Genomic DNA, 22,444 nt, shown 5'->3' on the forward strand with positions numbered 1-22,444 from the left:
CACTCATCTATGCATTTTAATAACTACACTGAAAATGTTTATACTATGATAAATATTTAATATAAAGTAAAAATCGTTAACCAACAAATAAGCCTTCAATAATTCATTCCTTATTACTTTTCCAGTAAACAATAACTGAAAATAGCTTCAGACTAATAAAGTGTAAGAAGCAATAAGCTCAGTGAGTAATTAAAATCTTAATTAAAGAACGAAGCGATGCAGCCAAGCTCGGATAGATATTTTATACTCAAAGAATTTTTCATCATTTTAATATCGAAGTCGTATCATACCTTCTATAATATAGAGGCACAGATAATATAATACTGTACTATAGACTATAGATATACTGTATACTTTACTATAAATGAAAAGAAGCATTTTATTCAAATATAAGTGCATATTAATTGGCATTAAGTTTAGATTTTTTTTTCAATATAAGTATAATAAATATTCACTAATGATATAAAGATCAATCGAATATACATATATAATTTTAATATTATTTTGACAATAGAGTAAATAAAATAGCATCCAAAGCATCTATTTCTTTACCAATTTTTTTGCCTTTTGAAGAGATTATTTCTGTAACAAGCTGACGAATTTTCCTGCTCTCAAAGTTTGTTTTGATTCCACACAGCTCAAGTTATTAGGTTTTATCGCTCCAAAATATGAAGATTACGTTTCTCGTCAAACGATTTTTAATTATCTCAAAAATGAAGCGGCTCAATAATAATTGAGAGCGGATAAATTCAAATCTCATTATTTTAACATAAATCCAGCTTATGATGGATGGACTTTTATTAAAATTTTTGTGTTAAATAAATTTACGTGTTTACGTACGCTTTTATTTGTTAGGTGGGTAGTTTTTTTAACTTTTTTAAATACTTAAATGTGTTTTTGTTGTTTGTTCAAAGTTTGGGAAGTGATATTTATAAAACTAGTGCAAATTATGGGAAAATTCCAACTCTACCATAGAGTTCATATGTTATTTCTTCTTCTTCTTCTCAGCCCGTTTTAACCCAAAGTTGGGTATAGGCCGTATAGGCCTCTTCATGTGCACGCCATTCCTTTCTGTATGTTATTTACTTCATGACTATTATTTTTACTTTTTACTCAAAGAAAAAAGCTAAGAATCTTTATTAAATAAAGCTTTAACATTATTCAGTTGAAAAAAAAAATTATAAACTGAGATAAAAATAAATGTTAGAACCTAGTTAACTCTTACATTTTAATCTCACTGGCCTTAACCAACAAATTTTAGTTCCCTAAAAGTTAATGGCTTTAAATTTATAGATAACACTTAGATGTTTGCGTAACCTACTTACCAGAAGCTGCTTCGAGTAGTCCTTGAGGATCGGAGGCTTCATCGGCAGCAACCGTTGCTATAACAACGAGGACCACCCACAGCCGACCCGCCATCCTGCTGTGAACAAATTTTTGGTCTTTGAATGTTTTCTTTGATTTTATGAGTCGTAAAGGAGTTTGTTTGTAGCTTTACAAAACGGAATTCTTACTATGGCTTTAAACCCAATCGTTCTCGTATTGTGCTCACAAATATGTATAACAATTATATTACCAACATAAGAAAAAAGACAGTTAAACTGAATGCGGTTTTTTTAAGTTACATGTACGAGTTATAAAAGTAAAAAGCATTTTAAAGATTATTTTGCATCCCAATTTGGAAGTCAGATATATATTGAAATGTACAATTACATATACCATCACCAGCTTTCAGGCAAAATGAAATTGGTTCTACGAAGCGTTTCCAATATAAGCGGCTTAAAAACTTTCCATAAACCCACTCAGTTCATTAATAATTTTATACACACTCACACACACATACATATTATGTACACACACTCCGGACAAAGCGTACCTATCGTTCTTTGCATTATTTTAGAATGGTAATACGGATAAATAAAAAAGCAGTCTTTTGTATCTAGGTCTTGTATGTAATATTAAAAATCCAATCTCAAGCTCAGTGCACGGAGAAGAATAGAAGGCAATTATTCTATTCTTTGTGGAGGCAGAGTGCATGCGACGTATTAAACATTTAACCGTCACAACGAGATTTACAGTGCCAGTTGCAGTTGTTACGTAACGTAATACTAACCGAATTGTATAGATATGTTTAAGTAGTTGATAATAATAATATAAAGCCACGTTTAGGTACATTAAACCTGTAAAGTTTTAATTCAACGCTAGCTCAAAAATCTATTCTGAATACTTATCTGAAAACTTAATTTTTGTGTCTTATTTTTTGTAAATATATGTGGTAACGCCAATATAATTAAAATAGTAAATGTAGAAATTAAACGTTTATTGTTTGTGGTGTGTTCCTTCATCCTTCCCTACATACGAGCACAACCAATCATCGCGTGGTCTCTAACCACGTGACACGTCCAATAAGACGTGAACGCGACGTTCGTGTCGCTGGAGTCAGTCGGGTTCGCTCCGTTCCTTCGCGAGGTTCGGGACTCGGCCACCGCCGGAGAGCTTCCACGAGGCTCTCTAGATCATCAGGCATTGTGCCCTTGTAACATCACCGGGGTATCCCGTGCCCCGGCCCTTGGTCGCGCTCACCGCCGCGTGTGTGTTTGTGTGGAGTGTGGGACTGGACGCCGTTCTTGCCCGCCGCGAGCTGGAGGACCCTGACCGCGTGGCGGCGCGTGTGTTCTGGACGCTACTCCCTCCGACGAGGTATGTGCCGTATGATCCTGTCTATCCCTCTTTGCTAACACCACGTAGATCAAAATACAGTCCACTTTCATATCGAGAATATATTTACGTATATTTTTATATTGGCGCGACCATTGAGTGGTACCTTCGACCCGGATAGTAACCATTACCTGATGATTCCACCGCCCTTGTTAGGATACTCATTGTGTAGGACCTAATAAGCGATTAGTAGTATCTTCAATGCGAAATACTATTTAATATACCGCATATAATAGAACGACAATGCGTCTTCTACTATTCATATAAAATATATTTTAAACCCGCCCTTATTAGGATACTCATTGTAGGCCCTAATAAGCGATTTAATAGTACATTCATTGTGAAATAACTATAATATACCGCATAGATCGACATTGCGTCATCTATTATTTTTTGCTTAAAATATATTTTATTCCGCCCGTAACATTAAGTTACGCGTATATTATTATTAAAATAGTTAATTAAAACTATATTCATATCGTTTATCCGCAGTTATAACGCTAAAATCATTATAAATCGAACATATTTCATCATATTTATTTACCCGCTACCCGCGCTCGAAATTTATAACGTTATCTAGGTCATTCCGCGATCCGCTGTTATAATCCGACCATATTGAAAATTCATACTCGGTTCATATTACGCTTGCGTCGCTGACCTACTTTATTTAGTCGTATTACTTGTTATTGTAACTTGTATTGTAACATTCTCTGTTTGAATATATACTTTTGTTATTAAAAATGCCGCCTAAGAAAATGACTAAGTTACCTGATAGTGACGCTTCGGATGTTAATGATTCGGAAGATATAAATGATTCGCAATTATCCATGTTATTAGCTAAACGCGAAATTATATTCGAAACTAGCTGTTGCCCGCGACTTCGTCCGCGATTCGGTCGTTTTTCGTCATTCGTCGTTTAAAAAAAATACGTGACACTTTATTTTTGAATGTTCTTAATTGTCTCTTATAAAATTTAACTACATTAAAATTGAATACTCTGATAAGAAAATCTTAAAATCATCGAAAATCATAGACATCGAATATCTGAGGAAAACATGAATGAATGTGATTTAAATTCTACATTTCTTAGTAATTAAAATAATAATCTAAATTAAATGTAGATTAACAGTTTGAGCGCACCATTATAGAATATGTACCTAAGTAATAAATTACGTTAGTTTACATAGTAACTTTACTAAAAACACGATGACTTTCTTTCGCGCTCGGTACCACAAACTAAACATGTTTGTGGTACGTGGCCCGCGTCACTTTACCCCCCACGAGTTCCCCTCCGTTGCTATGCGAAAATACATTCGTCGCCCTACTGTAGGGAAAATTGTAATACTGCGGCCTGGGCGTTATAACACGCTCAGGGAATTCCTGAGTGCTGATAGACTTCCGTCTATCGGCATTTATACCAATTTTATATTAATATCACCATCTTGAGGAAAAGCTTCTAATGTCGATTTAAAACGCATATATACGGATTAACCTGATGAATTAACATGTTCTAAAATTGTGAAATGAGTTCAGTTTTAAATTCGAGAAATATTGATTTCTTGTATTCGATTATTCGTCGTAGTCGAATACAAAATATATTTAAAGAAACTTAGGTTGGCCTTCAGGCAAAAGGGATCCTATCAAATGATAAACTTGACCTTGTATCTTAAAAGTAAGAATGAAAGGAGCATCTGATAATTGTTGAGCACCAAAGGATCATTTAAAACGCAATACTATAAGAGCTAATATTGTCTAAGAACTGTTTAGATTGCACATGTTCCTCTAAACCTTAAAAGTAGTGATTTCAAAGGTTCCGGCGTATCTTCAAACGAAAGCCGACTCCTTACTCCACTTTAAAGCATTACAAAAAGAACATACTACGTTAATATCGCCTATACAGAAGATGATCTGTAATCAATTGTGAGGTTATAAGCAAACCCACTTTTATATTATTTTGTCGGACCACACCACCGAATTTGTAGATTGATCTTCTATGTTTACCTCTAAGTCATTAAGACTATGTCGAAATCTGTCTGCAATAAGACGGGCCTCTCGCTATTCGTCCGTTTAAAGAGACCAATAGTTTCAATTCTTAATCTTTCATTAAACAAACTTATTAATCGTTCTTGTCTCAAATAATGGTAATATTCGCGTCCCTACTCTAGTCATTGCTTATGCTCATGTTCATCTTCGAGAGATCGAATAATATTATGGTGCACCCTATTATTTGTCAAACGGTCTTCATATTGAGTAAAAGTTTCAGAATTCTCGAGATAAAATATGACGATCGTGATCAGCTGTGAGACGTAATTCCCTCTCAGTGAGGGTTTCGGTCTCACGGGATAGTACAATATGCCATTTGCGATCAGCTGTGAGACGTTATATATACCCTCAGTGAAGGTTTCGGTCTCACAGGATAGTACATGCCGTTCGCGGTCAGCTGTGAGCCGCAATTCTCGTTGTGAAGCGGTTTCAGGTTCGGCATAACACATGTTGTTTTCGGTCAATAGTAAGCCTCTTATCTCTAACGATCCTTGAGAACTCTTATTTCTCATTTTCTTAACTTTGCTCGAATTTCGATATATAAAGATTTTTTAGGTGGCACTGATGCGGGTGAATAAAAATTAAAACGGACTAAGAGTGTTATAATCTCAATCATCATCATCAATACATATAATAAAATTGTGGAAAAGTGATGTCTGTACAATTAAAATATGTAGAAAAAAATTAGCAGGTGTTATATTATTATCGAGAAATCGAGAGAAACCATTTATTTCTCTTAAAAGCTCCCCCCCTCCCACTTCCCGAACTCCGATTGACCGTAATTTATTTTTCCTTACATTTTTATCATATCCTTTTCTAATGGGTTTCATCCTACTGCGATTTTTTTTTGTTTCAAAAATTATCTACCCTGGTGTATAGGTAAATTTTCCACATAAAATGTCCTTTAAATTATGTCGTATTATATTTTTAACCCCCGACGCAAAAAGACTGGTGTTATGTGTTTGACCGCTATGTATTTCTGTGTGTGTGTGTGTGTCTGTCTATGGCACCGTAGCTGGCTAACAGGTAAACCTAATTAGATGCGTTTTTTTTTGTTAGGCAGAATATTTTCCGACGCTGGTTCTTAGATAAAGTGTATCAAAATTGGTTCATCCACTTATTATACCTACATAGGGGTAAAAGTGGGAATGAAAAAAATGAAAGTTATAATTTATTTTTAAAGATCGTCAGGAAGTTTATGAAATTATTTATTCCTTTTTCTATACACTTTTCTTCGTCTAAACGGTTTAGTTACGTGCTCTCTCTCTCTTCAGCCTTTAGTTACGTGCGTGAGACAGGAAAGATCTAATTTGGATTTGTTTCTGGATTTGATAAAAACTGAGTATCGATTAAGCTGATCAGTGGCTACTGGCTACACCATAGATTATTAAAAACATCCGTTTAAGAATGGAAGGAAATAGAATTTGCTCCTCTCCCCCCCCCCCCCTGGTTCCTAAAAAATAATATGACATAATTTAAAAGAAATTTTACGTAGAATTAGTTAGGCATTTCTTTTTTGATTTTCGATATTATATACTAATCATAATTTTTAATTACAATATGTAGTAACTATTTGGTATAGGTTAGGCATTTCATTTCTTGATTTTCTTTAATAATTTGGTACGTAAGTTTTTTAGCTCAGTTTAGTAAGAAATTTTAATAACAATTCTTTTAATTATTTATGGTAGTACAACAGTACAGTATGGTTGTACGTATTTACTCAATAATTGTATGTTAAGTAGTAATTCAGCATGGGCGTAGCCACGGTGGGGCTGGGTGGGGCGCTTACCCTGGCTTTGATCTGGTAGGTACTAATTGTGAAGGGGAGTGGGCGTGGGCGTGGGATTGGGACTGAACGTGGCATATGGCGTGGGAGTGCGAGTGGGCGCGGGAGTGGGAGCATGAAAATAAAAATGATTTTTTATTGTTGCCCCACCCTGAGCCCATGGTCATAGGTCCCATAGTCACTATTCCACGCGAACGAAGTCGCGGGGACAGCTAGTAGACAAATATAATCAGAAAGCTTTGAACTCCTAAGCTCAACCATAAAAGATAGACATTTATGATGTCGGGAGATATTTTTTATATAATATGGAGAACATTTCTTTCATACTTGATTTCTGTGTAGCTTTAACCATTAAGATACACGCATTAAGAACGCACACGCGACGAAAGCTTAAAAATGGAGTTGCTGCTCTGCTCACGAATATGAAAAATAATTGTACGAAGTTTCGTTTAAATCCGTCGAGTAGTTTTTGTTTCTATAACGGTTATACAGACAGACAGACGGACAAACATTTTTGACGTCGATGTCGATCTCTAATCACCTCGTGATAGTTATTTAGGAAATATATTTCATGTGCAGAATTGACCTCTACAGATTTAATATAAGTAGGTATACATATATTTAGATTCCAATTTCCATGTAACGTTAAATTCGACTATATAATAACTAACAGACAACGCAGGTTACTCTCGTTTCCGTAAGTTGAGGCGGCTACATATTCGGTCCTAATAACATGACTTTTTGTGAACGAAACGACAGCGCGGTTTAATTCGATGGCAACACCATCAGAAAAAAGGAAATATTTTTAACTTTGAAAAAATATTATGATTTACACTATTAATACTATTTTAACATTAACACAAAATATAAGACTGTGAGTGTGTAAAAATAAATCCAGCTAGTTTCACATCACACTTATGTTTATAATTAGGTATACGACATGAAAATATATTAATTACCAAGCAATAATCATACAGATAAATACTGAACAAAAGTATTAACAGTCAAAGTATATTTTTACTAACAACATGTAAATGATGAAGGAATAATAATTATCAACGAACTAACCTTTTTGTATTAGAGTCCCGCCTCGTGATCGAATTATTAAAACACGAAGATTTTTAAAAATGTAACCAATGAACACAATCAATATTAGATTAACTGTAATGGTGTCTAGTTTGACTTAAAATAATATACATCTACCCTCACTTTTAAAAATGTAGTATATTCACACGAATTATATAAGCGCACCTTATAGGGAAGGGAAGATTTATTATGGGTTAAAGAGTTAAATAAATAAATAACATAATTATATTTAAATTATTAATTTTTAACATTGTGTTCAGTAGTGTTAACATGTAAATTGATTTGATTTTTACGAAATCTCATAGATGGCGCTGAATCAAATTTGTCTTTATAGTACTAAGATTCATTAAACAGTTTCTCTGCCCAAATTACGTAAATGACGTAGTTTTTATAGTGTAAAGCTAGATAATAGCATGGCTTACTCAAAAACAACATTTAAACATGAGTCTTTAGATTGTACGCTGTCGTAGTACACGGAATACGTAAGAAAAGTAAAGGTTCACAGCTCCTCCCCCGGAGGTGATAGCATGATAATATGTTTAAAAAAACCTCACACGACCTGTTAGTAATATTCATGCAAAATTTGAAGTCAATCTATGCAGTACTTTTCGAGATTAGCTCGGACAAACATACAGACAAACAGACAAACAGACAAACAGACAAACAGACAAACAGACAAAAATTCTAAAAACTATATTTTTGGCTTCTATATCGATTATAGATCATGGATTATGTATTCTTTTAAAAAAATATTCAATGTACAGTTTTGACTTTCCTACGATTTTATTATATGTATAGATGGTGCAACAAATGTATGATTTGTCTTTAAACGTTCATAACAACGCCTCGCTTATGGAAAGTTTCCTTGACGAGTCCGCGCAGATAGAATCATTACGTGAAAGATTTGAAAAATGTTTAGACGAATACAATACTCGCTTATTATTATTAACACCTACCGCGAAACCTGATTATAAAAGCCTCGTTGCATTCGAGTCTTTATATAGCAGAGTTATAAGAATTAAATCGCAATATTCGCAACCAAGTCCGTCACACGGAGATATTAATAATTTGCATGAAAATAGGCCTAAATTACCGCCTATCGAATTAGTACCATTTTCGGGTGATATTCGCTCATTTCCGCTGTTTCTTTCGAATTTTGAATCAATTGTTCATAACAATCCCGGCCTTACAGATGCCGAGCGTTTATATTATTTACTAGGTAAATTAACGGGGAAGGCCACAACTGTTATAGCTGGTATAACCCCCTCCGCTGAAAATTATAATTTAATTTTACAAACTTTAAAAGATAAATATGATGATAAACGTATGTTGGTTTCCGCGTATTTAAATCAAATGTTTGATTTTAAACCTTTGCTTTCTCCGTCCGCAACAAACTTTGATTTATTTACTGATAACTTTATTAGCGCAGTGCGCGCCTTACAGAATATAAAGTTAGATAATATTACAGATTTAATGATTGTTCATATCGCGTTGAAGAAGTTAGATTCAGATACTGTTCGCGCTTTCGAGACTAAGTTTGGTAGTGAAATGCCTACTTTTGATAACTTAGTTCAATTTATTCAAACTCGTGCGAAGGTATTAGAACGCATTCATCCTTCCACAAATTCGGGAATAAATAAACCGCCTCGAAAGTATAATAATTATGACCGCAGTTCAAATAATATTTCTTCCGCACCGCCTAAGACGTATCAGTCTTACGTAACAACCGCTGATTCCGCTTATAGTTGTCTTTGTAAAAATATTACGCATCAACATTTATTTAAATGTTCAAGTTTTCATAAAATGAGTCCGCAGGAACGTTTGAAATACGTAAAGGATAGAAACGCGTGTATAAATTGTCTCAGTATAAAACATCGAGTTTCTAGTTGTTCGTCTAATTTTAATTGCCGCATTTGTAAATTAAAACATCATACGATGTTACATTTGAAACGCGAATCGTCCATTCCCGCGCCTGCGTCTCACCCCCCGCCGCGCAGCACACCGCCGTTGCCTGCGCCGTCACCGCCGTCGGGCGAATGCCGCCCTGACGTAATTGCGCTATATACCGCTAGCTATACAGCTGATACTGATAACGCATTTCAATGCAACGCGCCCGCGAATAAACAACATACTATTTTATTATCAACCGCTGAAGTCGTAGCTTATAATTGTAAAGGCGAACGGCTTGTTATTCGCGCGCTTTTAGATTCCGCTTCGCAAAGTCACTTCATTACGAATGAATGTTGTGAACGTTTAGGTATTAAACCGCAGAAAACCGAACGTACTATTATTAAGGGGTTCGGTGGTTCAGAAAAAATTATAAATAGTAATTCAGTAAATATAAAATTTTATTCGCGTCTTGACAACAACATATCTTTTAATATTTCACCGCTAGTTGTTGATCATGTTACGGATTTATTACCTACCGCTGTTATAGACACTTCTGTCTTATCGCATATTTCGCATTTACCGCTCGCAGATGAGAGTTTTGGTACGCCAAATAAAATCGATTTATTAATCGGTGCTTCTCTGTTCCCTCATCTGCTTCTCCCCGACGTAGTTCATGCATCTCGTGACTCGTCGGCGCCCGCTGCATTGCGCACGGTGTTAGGCTATGTAATAATGGGTTCAGTACCCACCATACCTAACATACATAAACCGCCCTTGATGTGTTGTCACGTTCAAGAGACCGCCGCTATTGACTCATTAGTCAGGCGTTTCTGGGAGCTCGAGAAGCTTCCTACCGCACCGCCCGTTCAACATCCCGATGATGTTGAATGTGAAGAATATTATAAATTAACTACAACCCGCGATCCCGTGAGTGGTAGATATATTGTTTCGCTTCCATTTAAGGACGATTTCTACACTCTCGGTGACTCATTTAATATTGCCCGCAAGCGTTTCATGTGCCTCGAAAGAAAGCTACAGGCTTCACCTAAATTAAGGTTGGCATATGATGACGTCATAAAAGATTATCTAACGAAAAATTATATTTCACCCGCGCCTCCGTATGATCCGCGTGACCCTACACCTATTTATATTATACCGCATCACGCTGTTCTGCGCGAGGATAAATCGTCGACTAAGCTGCGCATGGTTTTAGATGCTAGCATGCCAACTTCTGGAAGCCAGCGTTCATTGAATGACCTTCTGCATGTTGGGCCGAATTTACAAGGCAATTTGTTTACAATAATTTTAGGTTTTCGTCTCCACGCGATTGCCATGACCGCCGATTGCCGCCAACAGTTTCTGCAGATATTCGTGCGTGAGTTTGATCGTCGTTTTCAATGTTTTTTATATCGTTTCAGCCCGCAGGATCCGCTACTTCTTTATCAATTTAATCGAGTTTGCTTCGGCATCAAGTCTAGTCCTTATCATGCACTGCGCACGGTAAGACAGCTCGTAGAAGATGACGGCGCGAAATATCCGCTAGCGAGTGGCATTGCGTCTTCCTCGTTGTATATGGATGATATAGCCTTCTCTATTCCCACGGAATGTGAAGCAGTTTCCGCGTCGCAGCAGCTCATCGATTTGTTTAAGGGAGCTCAGTGGGATCTTATTAAATGGAATAGTAATAGCAAAAATGTGTTAGATAATCTTCCTGCTTCGCACAAACTTTTACCCTCCACGGTGGAGTTTGATAAGACCGTGCAACATAAATTACTTGGTCTGCATTGGTCTACTGTTGATGATTGTTTTTATTTTAAAATAACCGCACCCGCCGATGTGATGTGCACTAAGCGCTCCATCTTGTCAACTATCGCCCGTCTGTGGGACATAATGGGCTTCGTTGCTCCCACAGTCGTGTATGCCAAACTGTTAATAAAACAACTTTGGCAACTTAATCTTGATTGGGATGATTCTCCGCCTCCACACATTATTAAAATGTGGAAACAGTTCTGTGATGAATTACCAGCTCTCAATGATATTCGCATACCACGTTATATAGGTTTTACTTGTGATTGTATTCTCACTCTTCTGGCCTTCTCTGACGCTAGTGAACTTGCCTACGGGGCAGTCGTGTACGCTCATGTCAGCACTGTCTCTGGTAACGTCATTCGTCTTATTTGTTCTAAATCTAAAGTCGCTCCATCTAAACCGCTAACAATCGCTCGCTTAGAACTTTGTGGTGCACTCCTAATGTCAAAGCTGCTTCGCACTGTCCTTGACAGTTATTCACAACACTACAAAATTAATGCATACGCATTTACCGACTCTAAAGTCGCGCTCTATTGGATCAAAGGTTCGCCGCACCAGTGGCAGACGTTTGTCGCAAACCGCGTTGTGAAAATCACAGATAACATCCCATCAGATAATTTCTACCATGTTTCTGGTATTGAAAATCCCGCTGATGTTCTTTCGCGTGGCATTATGCCACAAAATCTCGTCTCGCACCCTCTGTGGTTCCAAGGACCCCAGTGGGCTCGTTCGGACCCATCTGATTGGCCTCTTAGGAGTCTCGATGGTGAGTCTATTGCAGACATTCCCGAACGAAAATTATTAACGCACACTGTGTGCTCGCCTATAAAGCATTGCGCTTTATATGATACCGCCCTTCGCGTATCCTCATGGAGTAGGCTTTTACGCGTTGTTGTTTATATTTATAGGTTCCTTAAATTGTTACCCCGCCGCGGTGTTATGATGACCGCAGAGGACCTTAATTTCTCTGAGAATAAAATTCTCGCCGCCCTGCAAAATAAATATTTTGCAGAGGAGTATTCTAATATACTCAATAATAAATCTTGTTCGCAGGCTTTTAATCGCTTGAGGCCTTTTATTCGCAACGGACTTATCCTCGTTGGAGGACGTCTGAGTAATTCCGCCCTGGAATATGCACATAAGCATCCAGTGATATTACCGCGCAATGATCATATCGTTAACATGATCATTGATTATTATCATATTAAATATATGCACGCCGGACCGGAACTTTTAATGTCGTTGCTTCGCCAAAAGTATTGGATTCTTTCCGCACGCCGTATTGTTAGACAAAGAATTCACTCATGTAATACTTGCTTCCGCATGAAACCGCGTCCAACTTACCCGCTGATGGCTGATTTACCTGAATGTCGTACACGCCAAGCCGTTAAAGCATTCAGTGTAACAGCTTCGGATTACGCAGGGCCTATCGCTTACACTCCTGTGCGCCGCCGTGGTGTTCACAGCGAGAAAGCATACCTGTGTATTTTTACGTGCCTCACTACGCGTGCAGTGCATATCGAAGTTGCGACCGACCTCAGCACTCCTAGTTTTCTTGCCGCGCTCAAAAGGTTTCTCTCGCGTCGAGGACCCGTTGATACTATGTATACGGACAACGGTACTAATTACAAAGGAGCCGATTCCTATCTCCGCGATTTATATAAATTTCTTAATAACGAATATCGTTCGAACCTGGAGCATGAGTTCGCTGAGAGTCGTATAAATTGGAAGTTTATTTGTCCCAACTCTCCACATTTTGGAGGTGCTTGGGAAAGTATGGTGAAAGTAATTAAAACGCATTTGTTTCGAGTTATCGGTCAACAAATATTATCGTATGAAGAACTCTGTACTGTTCTCACTCAAATTGAGTGTTTACTTAACTCGCGACCGCTGACAGTACTGAGTTCTGACCCCGCAGAACCCTCGGCTTTAACACCGAGTCATTTTTTGAATACCGCGCCTTTATTATCATTACCCGCGCCGCAAGTCAAATCTGATCACGTCAGTTTGCTTGATAGGCATTCGCTACTGGACAAGTTAGTTCAGTCGTTTTGGAAACGTTGGAGAATGGAATACTTACACGGTTTGCAGGTTAGGCAGAAATGGAATACGCCTTCGACACCTATTACTCCTGGAACGGTCGTGGTTGTAATAAATGATAATGCACCGCCCCTAACCTGGCCTTTAGCCGTCGTAGAGAAAGTACATCCTTCAAAGGACGACGTCGCGCGCGTTTGTACAGTTAGAACCGCCAAGGGAACTTACCTTCGCCCGGTCGTTCGTTTATGTCCGCTTCCAAGACAATAGTTATATCGCATTAGTATATTACCGCAGTTAGTTAAGTTTAATTTTAAGTTTTGCACCGCTTTCGTTTATAATTTCTTAGTTGTAATACCGCCGTGACTTTAGGAATTTTTTGTACCCCGCTCGCATTACGCGATCCTAGAGTCATAGAATTAGTTAGTTATATTTCCGCCGTGACTTTTAGGAATTTTTATTAACCCGCGCGCATTATGCGATCCTAGAGTCATAGTTTTTCGCTGTATCTTATGATTGGTTTTAAATGGTGACCCATTTAGGGCGGGTGGATATGGTAACGCCAATATAATTAAAATAGTAAATGTAGAAATTAAACGTTTATTGTTTGTGGTGTGTTCCTTCATCCTTCCCTACATACGAGCACAACCAATCATCGCGTGGTCTCTAACCACGTGACACGTCCAATAAGACGTGAACGCGACGTTCGTGTCGCTGGAGTCAGTCGGGTTCGCTCCGTTCCTTCGCGAGGTTCGGGACTCGGCCACCGCCGGAGAGCTTCCACGAGGCTCTCTAGATCATCAGGCATTGTGCCCTTGTAACATCACCGGGGTATCCCGTGCCCCGGCCCTTGGTCGCGCTCACCGCCGCGTGTGTGTTTGTGTGGAGTGTGGGACTGGACGCCGTTCTTGCCCGCCGCGAGCTGGAGGACCCTGACCGCGTGGCGGCGCGTGTGTTCTGGACGCTACTCCCTCCGACGAGGTATGTGCCGTATGATCCTGTCTATCCCTCTTTGCTAACACCACGTAGATCAAAATACAGTCCACTTTCATATCGAGAATATATTTACGTATATTTTTATATTGGCGCGACCAATATGTATATTCATTCCTTTAAAATAATGGTTAAAAAGTTATAAATACAATTGTGATTTGGAAATCTATTTTCATTTTAATGCGAAGATCGTCTCGCCAATTAAATGTCTTTGAAGCAATTTGTGTTTTATTCGGAAACAAGCCTGATTTTCCGCATAATACGACTTAGCTGTATATTGGCTGTATATTAGCAAGCAATGTCTCAAGACGAATGTCTTGTAATATTCAATATTCTTCCGCATTTTACAAATGGGAAAATGTGTCACATGTGCGCGTTATTTCCTCGTTTCTAATGCTTGGATCCTTGCTTGGATCAAATTCTCATTGTAAAAACACTTGAAAACCTTAAAGTTAATAAAATCTGTAATGGATTTTTATCTTTAATGTATGGTTTATTTCGTGTAATATTTTTATTAGTACAGTGCAGACGAATTAAGGACGAGGTGGTAATGAAATAACGCTTAATTTCAGCAAAAATAACTTTTCAAGTCAAATGATTACATAGCATTATCTGAATAACGAGAAACTTTCCAACAAGATCGTCTTAACAATGAACGTTCAGAAAGTGCAAAATAACGGTTTTAAAACTACAATATTTAGACAGATAATGTAAGATAACCTACTATTTTCTTCACAGAAGTCACATTGTTAAGGCGTGTGTACAAAGGCTTAAGAAATACTGTGTGCAAAGGCGAAGTGGGTCATTCGAAACTTCTCTCGGGACTAAGTTCCCTTTACCAATAAAGTTCAAAGCTGTCGAGTACATACTATGGTTTTAAACATTCATATGCCTTTGAGCGGGAAATGATCAAAGGACTTTATAACTAAATTTAGGTGTGTTTATCAATGTTTAAAATAGAGGTCCTGACATTATATGGTAGATGCGTTACCTTTGAATCATATTCCAAAGCAAAGTTTTTTTTATTAGTACTCGATAGACTTTCATAGTATCAAATAGAGGAAGTAAGTAAGAAAGTCAAACAGAATCTGGGCGAAGTCCAGAATTGTAAGATCGAAAGAATGATGTGAATTCGCCAGTTTTACTAAATGTCATATTTTCTGCACCATCTGTTAATTTTGCACATAGTTGTACAATCTTATCTTAATATATTACATTAATCTCGTGTCACAATGTTTGTCCTCAATGGACTCCTAAACCACTTAACCGATTATAATAAAATTCGCACACCGTGTGCAGTTCGATCCAACTTGAGAGATAGGATAATTTTAATATATAGGTACCACGGGCGAAGCCTGGGCGGACCGCTAGTTTATTATATGTATTACATGACGTATTATACGATGTATTACATGTATTATACAATGTTGAGCAATTACATCTATTTAAAATTGTGTGTGCGTTACAAAATAAGTATCATCACAATATCACATCACATCACAAAATCACGCAACATATTATGTATTTTATGATTATATACTGCACGAGTATTCCCAAATTCTACAATACCAGCTGTGTGATGTTGGACGTGACTAGTAAGTCAAAGAACTTACATTTCGATGTACGCTGCCAAATAGATGAGACAGCTTGAGACAGTATTATCCTCACATAAATAACCAGCAACCTATTTCAATATGGCATAATCTTTGAGATTTTATATCTCTACAGGATTTATTCTATGTATAACCAGAGAATACCTAATAGTACTAGTTTAACCTTAAAATTAAGCTTAATATTCTCTTTAATTTATGAGGAAAACAAATTCACATTTCTGAATAAGCTCATCAAGGCGCTTTTGATACGAATTTAACACATGCATAACGTATGATGATACCTATTAATTCATTTGAGTCACGTTCACTTCTCAAATCCGCTGCTATTTACTGCGAGACTAAAATTACATTCTTAATAAGGTTTGAAAATTTAACATTTACTATCTTGTTTCAGATACATTCATGCTATGTGAGTTCTAAGAAAAAATACGAATTTCCATATTTTTTTTTTTTTTTTTAATCTTTTTTATTAAGGGATTTTAGTCCTAAAGGACGATGCCAATCCCATCGTACCTTATATACAAATATTTAACACTTCAGAAACTATCTTACCTATATTTTAAATTTAAATTTGAATAGCATTCTAGCTGCATCAGAGTGTGGTGCAGCTAGGATGCTATGATATGCACCGACATTCAAAACATTTATTTTAAAATTTGTCAATAAGTCTTTTCTTTTGACATCATTCCGGACACACTCCATGAGGAAGTGTTGGATATCGTCATATTTATGACAAAATTCGCAGTTGGGCGAGTCAGCTTTTTTCAGGAGATAAGCAAAACTTCCGCACGGTACGTGTCCGGAACGAAGTCGAAAAGCGGTTACAGTTTCGCATCTATTAAACTTATTGCTATAAAACCATGGTATGTGAAGAGGCTCACATTGTATGCTCTTGTACCAAATGCCCTTTAGTCTTGACCTTTCATTAAAATACTCTTTGAACCTATTTAAACACTTAAATTTGAATTTTGTTAGAACTTCCGAATAATTTGGTAAGTAATCGATTTCTTCTCCATCTAAAATAGCCGTTTTTGCTAGCCTGTCAACCTCTTCGTTACCACTCAGACCGATATGGGAAGGAATCCATTGCAGTGCCAAAGTAACATTGGAGTTATTAAAATTATTAATTTGTTCTATTATTTTGTATGCTATCGGGAAACCTCTCTTACCGGACACACAACGTTTAAGATGATGAAGGGCACTTTGACTGTCTGTGAGAATAACTATTCTTTGGGCATTTATATCAGCGGCATAGATTAAAGCCTTAGACACTGCAAGTAATTCCGCTGACATTATGGAAATGTAACTATTATTAATTTTATATTTATAGGAGTATTTTCTATTGGGGTCCCAAAAAGCAAAACCAAGGCCATTTACAGTTTTAGATCCATCAGAATAAATACAATTGTAACCGATGAATTTATTGTGGAGTTCATTCAAAATATCTAGTTTTATCTGTTGATCAAGATATTGAGACTTTGGACCATTTATACAATCTAAGTTAGTAAAAATGTTATTTTGTAAATTAATATTGGACACCCATGTGTCTAGAGTAAACGTATGGAGTAAATCAGATGTTGAGACTGGGTCTTCACGAGTATCCTTATAGCAGGTTGCAAGCAGTGGTTTCTTTTTATGATTCCAATAGCTTCTATCACATAGATTATACAGTTCACTTAATAGTGCATTATTAATATTGCTATTCCAAGAGTGTGTTTTTAAACAGAACTTATAAGCTAAATACAATCTTCTTACACTCATCGGTGGAATGCTCAGCTCGCATTCCATAACATGAATAGGAGTGGTCTTTAAAAAGCCACCAATAATTCTCAGTGCCTGGTTTTGCAGTCTATCAATCTTAGATAGGTGACAATTGGCTGCATTATCGTATATGTAGCTGCCATAATCTAAACGGCTTCTTATAATCGCAAAATAAATCCTACGTAGGTGAATGGGATGTAGACCCCAATTGGACCCAGCTAATACTTTGAAACAATTCAAAAACTTCAAAGCTTTTGCACAACACTCATTTATGTGTTTTCCCCACCTAAGAGATCTGTCTAACCAAAAACCTAAGTATTTAAAACAATCAACGGGGCTTAATAAAGAATTATTAATATAAATTTGGACCTGTTGCATTCTACGGGCTCTACTAAACACACAGTACCTAGACTTTGTACCAGATAATTCCAAACCCAGTTGTTCCACCAATCTAACAAAACTATTAAGTGCTTCTTGCATGTTTAAAACACTAACTTCAAGTTTCCTTTGCTTTTCAAAAATTACGAAATCATCAGCGTATTGACATATAAATACTTGATTGATATGCTGACAAACACTAGTAGTTACAATATTAAATAATAAAGGCGATAAAGGGTCACCTTGAGGGATACCTTTATTTGTCGACCGTATCAAAAATTTATCCTCATCATCACACTGGATTTGAAGGTGTCTTAACCGCAAAAACTCCCATAAATATGTGCATAACCTTATGCCCACCTTTAGTTCATCCAAAATACTAATTACTCTAGAAACCAGTACATTGTTATAAGCACCTTCAATGTCTAAGAAACATGCAAGTGTTGGAGTATTGTAGGTAAAGCCTATTTGAATGCTTGAGACAAGGCGGACTAGACAATCCAAGCTAGATTGACCTCTCCTAAATCCGACTGTATTACGAGATAATATGTTGTGATGTTCGACATACCATTCGAGTCGTCTACATAACATTAAATGAAAGGTCTTACACAAACATGACATAAGGGCAATCGGACGAAGTTTTGAATGTCCGTTGGAACTATTTTTTGGAATGGGCAATATATTTATATTTCTCCATTGAGCAGGAACACAGCCATAGGTATAAATTAAATTATAAAGATTTAGTAAGAAACGTTTACCGCTTTCTGGAAGATTATATATCATACTATAATAAATACCATCCAAACCAGGAGAAGTATCTTGCTTTTTTAAGCAGTTTACCATCTCATGCATAGCAAAATGGTCATCAAGTTTGGTGCTAGATGTACCAAAAGTAGGTGGAGGTTCAGATACGAAGTCAGGTGTTAAAGTGGACAATAATTCTTCTTTGGCTTTGTCGGAGGCATAAGATTTCGCTTGACTAAAACCTTTAATCCACCTCATTTTACGCCACATGTCTGAGAGACTTGTATTTTCGTCTATACTACTACAGAAACTACGAAAGCTTTGAGATTTAGCTTGCCTTATTAACCGTTGACCCTCTGCTATTTTTAAGTTAAGTTTTGACAGATTCTGTGGAGTGGGATTCCTTCTAAAGCATTTAAGCGCAAGACGTCGTTCAGCTATTACCTTAGAGAGTTCTTGATTCCAATATACTTTAGGTACGAATATACGGTTAGAATTGATACACTTTTTTTTGTAAGGAATACTTTTGTCTGCTATATCGTTAATTATATTTAAAAAATGGTCATACATATCTTGAACGTGGTTAAAATTTCTGCTAATTTGTGAGAATAACCTATCTGCCATGTTTGAGTATTCTGTCCAATCAGCCAGTTTTAAATTTCTTTTCGCTATAAATTTTAGGCTTTCCTGATATTTAGCACAAATCCTAACAATTAAGTGATCGCTTCCAAGGTTCTCATTGGTCACATTCCATTCGGCATTTACCGCAATATCAGTAGAACAGAAGGATATATCTGGTGAAGTTTCCTGGATACTACCATTAACAAGCTTCACTCTTGTAGGGTCACCATTGTTAAGTGAAATGAAGCCAAACTCAAGAGAGCTATCAAAAAGTTGGCTACCCCGAGGATCGATCCTATTTGACCAGTTACTATGGTGACCATTAAAATCTCCTAGTATCAAAGTTTTCCTAGAGAAAAGAGAAAAGACATCATCCCAATCTACTTGGGACGTTCGCACAGATGATGGACAGTATATGGAAATAACATGCTGCAAATACTTACAATTTAATATGTTGATACCTACAATCTCAATGCCAGCATTACGCAGTTGAATAGAAGATCTTGAAGCTTTCAGCGACTTGTGGCAAATGATTGCAACGCCTCCATAACCATCCGACCTATCTTCTCGGAAAATACTATAACCTGATAGATTTAAAACTGATTCCGAATTAAGCCACGTCTCACTAATAACTGCTATATGAGTTTTCTCTCTGTTAAGAAGCGCTTCAAAATTTAACAATTTTGGTTCCAGGCTCTGAGCATTCCACTGAAGAACGTTTAACTTAAAACTATAACTATTAGCCATTACTTATGTTGTTAAAAAATAATTGTAATAAATTCCCTTCCTTAAATACAGTGTAAACTCTATATAACGACACTCCATTTAACGTCAAACTCCATATAACGTCAAGATTTCTCGACTTTGGTTGGTTTATATTGTTGTCTATACAATAATACACTCCATATAGCATCACGCTCACTCTAATTAACGACCACAATAAGACATTACAACTAGGAACTAGGACTAGAAAGTACTGACTAAGTTGCCGAAATCAATGAAAATGTAGTTGTTTACATTCTTTTTTACTGACATACCGAAGATTCTCAGAAATGCAGTCGTAGAAAAATAAAGAAAAAATTCTGCATGCCGAAGAAGATGGACGATCTGCCAAAAAATTGAAGAAACCTCAATATGAAGACCTTGATCAAGCGATGATAACATGGTTTCATAGGCAATGTCAAAATAATATTCCTATCTCTGGACCAATCATGTAATTTTCCCTTTCTCTCCATTTAACGACCACTCTCTATAACGTCGAAAAATGCACGGTCCCTTAAGTGACGTTATATAGAGTTTACACTGTATATCACACAAGAAAGAAGTAAGCTCGTCGACAACCAACCGTATGCACAGATAAATTTTTTCATTAAAATCCTTTCTGGACAGTATTATTTGCTTTATCTTATTCAAAAATGCTGTGAATGTTCTCTCTTTTCTCTTTCCTTTACCTTCTGATACCGGTTCTCTTCCATCGTTACACTCGAGTACTTCGTCCCTTTCTATTATGTCTTCTGTAAATATTTTTCCTTTTGATTTGTTTCTTTTTTTCCGAAATGATGTCATGCCACTAATTTCTGAGGTCATTTCATTATCTATGTTGTTTTCTAAATCTTCATCTTCCATTACTTCACTTGTAGTCCTGTTCTTACCCTGGATGACTATGTCTCTATAAGAAGGGGTGCCAACCTTAGCATCATTATTTTCTCGTGAATCTATATAAGTTGATGAGTCGTTGTTGTTGTCGAGCCTAGATTGAATATTGCTTTCAAGGTAAAGAGATAAGCCCTTGCTGTAGGTGCAGTTATTTTCACTCATAATTCTTTTGATTCGCTTTTCCTTAATAAAAACTGGACAATTTTTGTCCAGAGCCATATGTTCCCCTTTGCAATTTATGCACCAAAACCTTTTAGTTTCACAATTTTCGTGCCTTTGGCCACATTTTGGACAAATGATCTTTCTACTTGGACAAAACTTTTTTGCATGACCAAATTTCCAACAACCTGCACATTGTGTGACAGGAAAGATGTAACGTTCAACCTTAAACGGACACCCGTAAACATGTACGTACGAGGGTAAGGACGAACTTTTAAAACCAAGACGGACCACGGTACTGTCTACCCACTGGCCGTCGCTTGTCAAGCGCTTTAACCTTCTCATTGAGACAATCTCATATTCACATGCGGACTCTTGAAGTATTTCCTTCTCTTCAATATCTAAATCTATATCTCTCACAATACCATAAGAAATATTCACTTCATCCATATTTTGACACCGATAATTATTCTCATTAAATCTCTTGCACTTCAACAGTTTGCTCGCATCTTCCTTGTTTTTGAATGTAATTATTACTTTATACGGACTTCTATACTTAATTGATATTATATTTCCAATATTTTCCACGCTTAAGAGCTTTGCCAAACCAAATTGTTTAGGTAACAATTCCATAGAGGATAAACGGACCCGAACACCTTCAATAGCTTCATCATCTCTTGTTTTCATATTTGTTGTTTCATCATTTTGATCGGACGAACTGCGCAATAATCTTTTGGGCTTTCTTTTAACGGCTATAAATCCCTCATCATCATTTATAATCTCTTCCTCGCTATCTGACCTGTGTCTTTTTTCTGGACCCATGGGCATGTCAATTATCACTTCCTTTTCTTTCTGTTTCTCTTCATTCATCCCTTCTGATTTTTCAGAGCCAACACTCATAGATCGATTGAAACTAGCCATAATCCAAAGTCAAAATAAAAATTGACATGAGGGTAGAATTAAAATAAAACGCCGCTAACGCTCACGAAATACGAAACTGGGCAACTGACGTGCGTCTTATGCCGTCGCTCGCGCGCAACTGAATTTCCATATGATAAAATTCCGGTGATTTACAGTTACGTAACAAGGTTACCAGATGCTTTTCAGCGCGTAAAGCATGAAATTAGTTTTCCGGGCTGGAGAGGTTATT

The 22,444-nt window shown here is 36.8% G+C and overlaps 2 protein-coding genes across 2 annotated transcripts in view; one reads left to right on the forward strand and one right to left on the reverse strand.

Moving 5' to 3' along the window:
• The window catches only part of LOC149906344 (thrombospondin type-1 domain-containing protein 7A-like), a 76,218-nt gene that overhangs the window by 36,819 nt on the left and 16,955 nt on the right, over nt 1-22,444 (reverse strand). Inside the window, exon 2 of the mRNA XM_090104781.1 lies at nt 1,326-1,423. Within this exon, the coding sequence (XP_089960907.1) occupies nt 1,326-1,419 (94 nt within the window). The 5' untranslated portion in view covers nt 1,420-1,423. The remainder of the gene's footprint in view (nt 1-1,325; nt 1,424-22,444) is intronic.
• On the forward strand, nt 10,256-13,639 carry LOC149906345 (uncharacterized). The gene has a single exon (XM_090104418.1). It carries the CDS (start codon nt 10,256-10,258, stop codon nt 13,637-13,639), a length of 3,384 nt encoding a protein of 1,127 aa, XP_089960544.1.

This window comes from Colias eurytheme, chromosome 8 (genome assembly GCF_061535395.1).
Source record: "Colias eurytheme isolate Ceu_HAF_F1 chromosome 8, ilColEury1 Martin Lab GWU primary, whole genome shotgun sequence".
Classification (NCBI taxonomy): domain Eukaryota; kingdom Metazoa; phylum Arthropoda; class Insecta; order Lepidoptera; family Pieridae; genus Colias; species Colias eurytheme.